This window comes from Euphorbia lathyris, chromosome 1 (assembly GCF_963576675.1).
Source record: "Euphorbia lathyris chromosome 1, ddEupLath1.1, whole genome shotgun sequence".
Taxonomy (NCBI): domain Eukaryota; kingdom Viridiplantae; phylum Streptophyta; class Magnoliopsida; order Malpighiales; family Euphorbiaceae; genus Euphorbia; species Euphorbia lathyris.
In genome coordinates this window covers 121553187-121561446 of record NC_088910.1, presented here as the reverse complement: position 1 = coordinate 121561446, position 8260 = coordinate 121553187, and the positions used below count along the sequence as shown (strand labels likewise).

The 8260-nt window shown below is 35.7% G+C and overlaps 1 protein-coding gene and 1 non-coding gene across 2 annotated transcripts; one reads left to right on the top strand and one right to left on the bottom strand.

Moving 5' to 3' along the window:
• The first annotated feature begins 1534 nt into the window (after positions 1–1534).
• On the top strand, positions 1535–5810 carry LOC136210824 (uncharacterized). Its single transcript, XM_066002241.1, has 2 exons — positions 1535–2237; positions 2650–5810. The coding sequence occupies exon 2, from the start codon at positions 2674–2676 to the stop codon at positions 5707–5709; it is 3036 nt and encodes a 1011-aa protein (XP_065858313.1). The 5' UTR covers positions 1535–2237; positions 2650–2673; the 3' UTR covers positions 5710–5810.
• A 1890-nt stretch (positions 5811–7700) lies between these two features.
• TRNAT-UGU (transfer RNA threonine (anticodon UGU)) lies at positions 7701–7772 on the bottom strand. Its single transcript has one exon. It is a non-coding gene; the product is annotated as a tRNA-Thr (tRNA).
• Between the last annotated feature and the right edge of the window lie 488 nt (positions 7773–8260).

The following is an 8260-nucleotide window of genomic DNA, read 5'->3' as shown; positions in this document are numbered from 1 at the left end:
AATGGTTAAAGGTACATCCGTGATTGATGTTAATATTCCGGCTTAAAATCAATACGGGTATTTATTAAAAGTGAAAGACATTAAGAGTGAGTTAAGTCATCGTACCTTAATCATTGAATGCTTTTATATAAAAGTGCATCTTATCATTGCTTTACTATGAAACCGATCCACTTATCAATGGACAAAGATTATATCGAGACGACATGTTAGCATGTATGACAATAGTCGTGCTTCTCGTAGTAAAATATTCATCCAATCATTCTTATGGTGGGGTCCAATTATTTACCACGAGAGAGTAGACACACATAAGTTATTATTAGTAGATATAAATGTTTGGTCATGATTGATAAATAATTGTTAATAACTGTTTTTTTAAAGAAAATTAGTTAATATCTATTTACCAACTAAAATTAGAGGTGAAAAAATTATATACAAGTTACTTACTAGCCACGAAATCATTAGGTAATTTTAGTGTTTGAATCTAACTTAATAGATTACCTATCATTTTTTGTTTAATACGAAATTAACATATAAATTTTTAAGTTGTGTTAGGATTAAAATGATGACATAAATATTTAAAATTAGTTATAACCTTAAAGGTAATAAATTTATAGTTACTAGTCTACTTTTGAATAGTGAGTATTAAAATGGTAATCTAAAAAATGATATAAAATATTGCATTCTATGTTTACTTTGTTTTTAACAAAGTAAGTTTTATTTTGTTTTTTCTACCATTGGATGAGCTTACTTTGTCAAAGTTTAGGCTTACTTTATCAAAAATAAAGTAAGCATGGCCCAATCCATTTTAAAAAATATCATAAATAAATATCAAGATCCTCATCTTAAACTAAGAGTCTATTTGTTTTACATATTGTTTGCTGTTTGAAAAAGCTGTTTTTCCAAAATGTAGAAAATTTTTTGCTTTTGTAAAAAACTACTTTTCAATTATAAAATACAAACATGAGATGTTTTACCAAATATTTAAATGTCATAATTTTAAAGTGAAAAGACAAACAAGATGATGAAAGGTACCTACTAAACACTTCCTAACATGGACTTCTAGAGCGAGGGAGACTAGTAGATCAAACTAATCAGGATCCTTCAAGACATGTAAACTAATCGAACAGACTCTGAATTCTCTTCGGATGAAGACCCTAATTCACGCCTAGAGATCCCAATTCGGATATATTACTAACTACCTAAAGTACGTCCATGAGTCGAAAGCTAACACTTTCCTCCAAAAAATCTAAGGTAAGTATCGACGCAAACTACCAATTTTACCTTTTGCTCTCTTTAAATAGAATATGATTTCATAGTTAAAGTACATACACATCAATTGGTTACTACTTTTCATGGATCGTTGTTGCCTCATTTTGATCATTTTTTCTATTTTATCTCATGAATCGAAAATCCTTCCAAAAAAGTCTAATTAAACACACGACACGAAATCAATACTAACTCAATTACATTAGATAGTAATCCCATAATTCACACAACACGAATCCAATTGCCTCATTAACAAAAAGAAAATGGATGATGATGCAAAAGTTAGTAAAAAGATCAAAACTTGTTTTTAAAAAGACATTGGCACTCACTCAGCTCCATCCATCAAGAAGTCTGAAAGTTGAATGTGAAACAACAGTAGATTACCTGAAATTTGACAGCCCAGTTTCTGAAAACTTTCATTCTATGTGGAGCCTACTAAACCCATCATCTTCTTCTTCGTCAGATCCGTCCCACTGGGTCCCATCTTCTTCCTCCCCCCTCCTCCCCCTCCCATTACCCATTTTTCCCTCACTTTCTCACCAGAGAATGATATATAAAAAGTTAAAATCTTTTTAGTTAGACAAACTAAGAAAAGTAGTTGTTTTTTCTTTCAGGAACGGTTTTTAAGGGTCTTGTTGCCTCTGTATTCGACATTGTTACTGCTCTTTCCTGCTTCCTTCTTTCTTTTCAATAATTTTGAACAAAAGCCCTTTTCTTTTCAACCTTCCTATTTAGGTCGCTTTCTATCTAAAACTCTCTCGTTTTCATTAACTTTCTTCTCTCTTCTTTCTCTGATTCAATAATCATTTGTCCCTTCTCTTCTGATTATTATAAACCCCCTTTCTGCACTTTACTTCAGTTCATTGTACTCCTCTGGCTTCCTCGAATTTTGAATTCTTCGGTTCCTTTTTGGGGGTAAACTTTCAATCTTTCAAGACCATGTTTGAGATTTGAAGCTCAAGTGAAGTAAAGTAAGTTCTCAGATCTAATTTATCATTATAATGTTATTTTATTCTATTCAAATCTTAATTTAGGCTGTCCTAATTCAATGTTTCTTCTTGCTATTAGATCTACAATGCCCTAAAGTTTAAGTTTTATTGGTTACTTTCACATTTGAACTACTTCTTAGGACTTTGAGAGCATAAATTCCAGTTCTTTGGTTCTTATTGTGTTTACATTACTTAGGGATTGGAGTGGAATAGTTATGATTGATTGTAGTTTTTTAGTACTTTTTGATGTATGATGTTCATAGTTTCTTTTAGGGTTCTTAATTTAATTTCAGAACCTCTGTATGATGTTCATAGTGTTTTTTTTTGAGTTTTGGGTGATGTTGAATCTGTCTGATTTGTTCTTGCTGCTGCTGCATATTGTTCTTCATTGCAGAATGGTTTACCTTATTTAGAGTTTATGGATGGTACAAGTTCCTCCCCGAAAGGGGAGGTTTTCGGAAGTATGGATGCCGGTGAAGATAGCTCTAGGTTTGGCACATTGCCGGTGACAAGTTTGAGGAATATGTCATCTTCATCTTCTGCGTTCTTTTCAGCGAATCAGTCACCTTTCTTCTCTCCGAGATCCCCATCCTGTCAAATATCGGAATCAACGAGATCAGATGCTCGTTGTGACAGTATGCACTTAAGTAATGATCCCTTTAGCAGTTCAGGAATTCCAGAATCTGCTTCTCTAGCAAATGTTAGGGATGCTTTTACAGACATGAGAAGGGAACCAGCTGCTGAAGTTGGAACTGATTTTCAGAAGCTTGATCGGATATTTTCCCCAACCGGCGTTTCTAATAGCTCTCCTTATAGTTACAACTATGGACATGATTCCGGGTTCAGAGAAAAGCACAGGAAGCATCTGAGAAGCTATGGAACAACTTATTCGCCGGCTTTAGTTTCCCTTCCGTCTAACAGATTGAGGAGTTGTGATGTCTTCATTGGTTTACATGGTCGGAAATCTTCATTGCTCAGGTTTGCTAATTGGCTTCGTGCTGAGTTGGAAGTTCAAGGGATAAGTTGTTTCGTATCTGATAGAGCTCGATGTAGGAATTCACGGAAACATAGCATTGTCGAGAGGACAATGGATGTTTCTTCCTTTGGCATTGTGATATTAACAAAGAAGGCGTTACGAAACCCCTATACTATTGAGGAACTGCGATTTTTTGAAAGCAAGAAGAATTTGGTTCCGGTATTCTTTGATTTGAGTCCAGATGATTGCCTGGTCAGGGACATAGTTGAGAGTAGGGGAGAGATGTGGGAGAAACACGGAGGCGAGCTTTGGGTTTTGTACGGTGGATTAGAAAAGGAATGGAAGGAAGCCGTTAATGCCCTTGGCCGGGCGGATGAGTGGAAACTGGAAGCTCAGGATGGTAATTGGAGGGATTGCATATTGAGGGCTGTTACGCTTCTGGCAATGAGGCTCGGAAGGAGAAGTGTCGTAGAAAGGTTGAGTAAGTGGAGAGAGAAGGTGGATAAAGAAGAATTCCCTTTCTCTCGCAACGAAAACTTCATTGGTAGGAAGAAGGAATTGTCTGAACTAGAGTTTATACTTTTCGGTGATGTTTCGGGTGATTCAGAAAGAGATTATTTTGAACTGAAGGCAAGACCCAAGAGAAAGAATTTTTCAATTGGATGGGGTAAGAACAGTTCAGTTGAGGAAAAAAGAAGGGAGCGAAAACGGGAGAACGGACCCAAGAAGGGTAAAGAACCAGTTGTATGGAAGGAATCTGAAAAGGAGATTGAGATGCAAAGCAGTCAGTTTTCTCAAAGGCCTCAGCAGGGCAAGGCGAAAACTGGTGGACGATATGCAAAGAGAAAAAGATCGACAAAGATCATGTACGGGAAGGGAATTGCTTGTGTGTCAGGGGAGTCCGGCATTGGCAAGACAGAGCTTCTTCTGGAATTCGCCTATCGATATCATCAGAGGTACAAAATGGTTCTATGGATTGGAGGAGAAAGCAGGTATATTCGGCAGAACTATTTGAATCTCTGGTCATTCTTAGAAGTTGATGTAGGGATTGATAATTGGTCAGAGAAAGGGCGGATAAGGAGTTTTGAGGAGCAAGAAGATGAAGCTGTTTCTAAGATTCGGAAAGAGCTGATGCGAAACATACCATTTTTGGTGGTGATTGACAACTTGGAGAGTGAAAAAGACTGGTGGGATCACAAACTTGTAATGGATCTTCTTCCCCGCTTTGGCGGAGAGACGCACATCCTAATATCCACACGGCTTCCTCGTGTGATGAATTTGGAGCCTTTGAAACTCTCTTACTTGTCAGGAGTTGAGGCGACATGTTTAATGCAGGGAAGTGGGAAAGACTATTCAGTCGAAGAAATCGATGCCCTTAGAGTTATCGAGGAGAAAGTAGGAAGGTTAACGTTAGGTCTTGCAGTAGTAGGAGCAATTTTATCCGAGCTCCCTATAAATCCAAGCCGGTTACTGGACACGATAAACCGAATGCCTTTGAGGGAGGTCTCGTGGAATGGTCGGGAATCTAATTCGATCCGGAGAAGCAGTTTCCTGTTGCAACTCTTTGAGGTATGCTTCTCAATATTTGATCATGCAGACGGGCCAAGAAGCTTGGCTACGAGAATGGTTCAGGCCAGCGGTTGGTTTGCACCGGCTGCTATTCCTGTTCCTCTATTAGCCTTAGCTGCAAACAAGATACCCCAGAAGCACCGGGGGAGACAGTTATGGAGAAAATTGTTACGTTCCTTGAGCTGCGGTGGTCTTACTTCATCGTATATCAAAAGATCAGAAGCAGAAGCATTGTCGATGTTACTGAGATTTAATATTGCAAGAAGTAGCACGAAGCAAGGTTACGTCCATATCAACGAGCTCGTTAAGCTTTACATGCGCAAAAGAGGAACGCAAGTAGCTGCGGAGGCCATGGTTCAAGCTATCATCAGTCGTGGATCGCTATCTTACCATTCAGAACATATATGGGCAGCATGTTTCTTGATATTCGGATTCGGTAATGACCCAAAAGCTATCGAGCTGAAAGTATCCGAGCTATTGTACCTTGTTAGAGACATAATCTTACCTCTGGCAATCCGGACGTTCATTTCATTCTCTCGATGCAACGCTGCTTTGGAGCTCTTACGCCTATGCACGGATGCTCTAGAAGCGGCTGACCAAGCATTCGTTACCCCAGTGGAGAAGTGGTTGGATAAATCACTCTGTTGGAGACCCACACAGACCAATGCTCAGCTGAATCCGTACCTATGGCAGGAGCTGGCATTGTCGAGGGCTAACGTGCTGGAAACGAGAGCGAAGCTCATGCTAAGAGGCGGACAGTTCGACGCAGGAGATGATTTAATAAGGAAAGCTATTTTTATTAGAACCTCAATTTGTGGTGATGATCATCCAGACACGGTTTCTGCTCGTGAAACGCTAAGTAAACTCACGCGGCTTCTTGCCAATGTTCAAATTTACACTTCAATATAGATTCATTGTAGCAAAATTTTACAGTAGATTCATACAATATTGGCAAATAATAACTGTTGTAAACATTTCTTATACCACTATAATTCTGAAAATGATTCCATTCCAATCCTCTAATAGGTTTCATCTTTGTTATGTGCAACTTTCTTTTACCGTAATTGAAAACCGAACTGAATAAAAGGGAATTTTGAAACCGAACCAAATTGATAACCGAATAAATTTTTTGACATATTTTATTAATTTTTTTAATAAAAAAATGGCGAGTTGAGTCCGGGTCGGTTTAAAAATGAACAAAATCAAACCGAAAACCAAACCACAAACCGAATGGAACTATAAATTACTAGAATTAAGTGAACTGGGAAAATCTGAATACTGAGAAAACTTTATATATTGAGTCAGGACAGTATATGAAGTTGTGGTGATGGAAATAATAATGATTCTTATTACTGCAACTAGATCTGCTTCTCACTTTAAACATACACTACACAGCCTAATAAAATAAATTACTGCCTCTACCAACATCTCAAGAGCCATTTTCTACGTTTCTTTAATGTTAAATATCAAAAGATTTAGAAAATTAAATTTATTGGTGTTAAAATGACTTTTCGTGCCATAATCGGGTTATATGATTTATGTATACTACATTGTTATAACGGAGATAAGGTGCAAAAATATCTCAACCTAACAGTTTGAACAATTTTATCACTAACGGTATAAATAGTATAATTATACCCCTAATGTTTGAAATTAAACCAATTTTACCATTGGCTACAATTATACTCTGTACGGACGCAATTATGAATCTCGTTATTTTCACTCTACTTGTATGTCATATTATCACTCATCAATAACATATCAAAGATATGTATATACAGTGTCGGAAGCAACTCAACGCACATATTCCTCTCCACCATCCCCCCTCCGACCAATGATCGTCTTTGTAAATCGGTCAAAGCACATATTTTATCTTTATACTTTTCCCTTAAATTAATTTGGGTTTGTTTTATTTTAATTACTTTTTAATTTAGGTTTGCATTCTTTAACTTTTTAATTTAGGTTTGTTGTATTTTAATTACTTTTAAATTTAGGTTTGTTTTGGGTAAATTAATTTAGGTTTTTAAATTCATAAGTGTCTAAATTTAGGGATTTTGTTTGATGTGTTTAACTTTATAGATTTAAATGTAGGGGTTTTGATTGAAAGGTTTTAATTTTAGGATTTAATTTAGGGTTTTTGATTTGGAGGTGTTTTAATTTGGAGATTTAATTTAGGATTTTTTATTTGGGGATTTAATATAGGAGTTTCAATGTAGGGGTTTTTTTTATTTGGGGTGGTTTTGATTTGAGAATATAATTTAGGGGGTTTAATTTGGAGATTTAATATAGGGGTTATAATTTGGGGTTTTGTCAAAAAGTGACCATACTGTAAAAAGACCAAAATTCAGTGGCCATGGGTGTAGTTTACCCAAAACTTAAAGTTAAAAGGTCATTATTCTACTATTTATACCTTTTTCGGATTTAGCAAGAACGAAAACGATTTATTTTATACGTGGATCAATATATCTACGTGGTTGCAACAAACGAAAGGACTCAGATCCGAATGTTCGGAATGGTCTAAATGATGAAGATTCGATTGCAGTTGCTTTTCTGCGGATTTGGATTTCGATGAAGTATATGTTTTATTGTTTTTTATGAATCTTGTACCTTTTATGGCTTTTTATGCTCTTTGTAATCATTTTCGTCCCATTGTGGATTTTATAAGGTTTTGTACCTTTCCCGTTTCTTGTTGTACTTGTTCTTTTCGTATTTAATGAAAATATATGTATTCTCATCAAAAAAAAAAAAAAAAGTGACCACCGTAAGGACAACAAAGTTCAGTGGTCATGGGTGTAAAAAACAAAGTTCAGTGGTTATGGGTGTAATTTAACCAAAAAAAAATTGAAAGAAAACAAAATGCAGTGGTCATGCATGGGCGTAAATAATTGAAAAAATTATGTTGCCCTCACGCAGGATCGAACTACGGACCTTCAGTTTACAAGACTGACGCTCTACCACTGAGCTATAAGGGCGTTGATATTTTCATGGAATTTATATATATTTATATCTTTCATATAAAATCTAGAATATTTATTCGAGCAATTTTTTTTTGCAAGATTATTCGCAGCAATTTTACTAATAGTATAATCAAGGGTTAAAAGCAATTTTACTAATAGTATAATTAAGGGTTAAATTTTAACCAATTTAAGTCACTATTAAAATAACACTTTACTCAATGGCGAATTCTATTATTTCATTTCGTATTAGTAACATATCAAAAATATATGTACATGTATGATATTATGTATGTCTCATCTTATCCGAATTTGGCTCAATACATTAGTAGTCTCCTGAACTTGCCAAAAAAAAAAACGATTGACTCTTTGAACTTATAAATTGTCTAATTAACTCTTGAATTTGTTTCAAACATGGGAGTAGGAGAAGAGTGTGCAAAGAGTTCTACAGCACAGGGCCCCCAAATTTAAGGGGCCTAATTTTTTTATTATAAAATATTTAACTA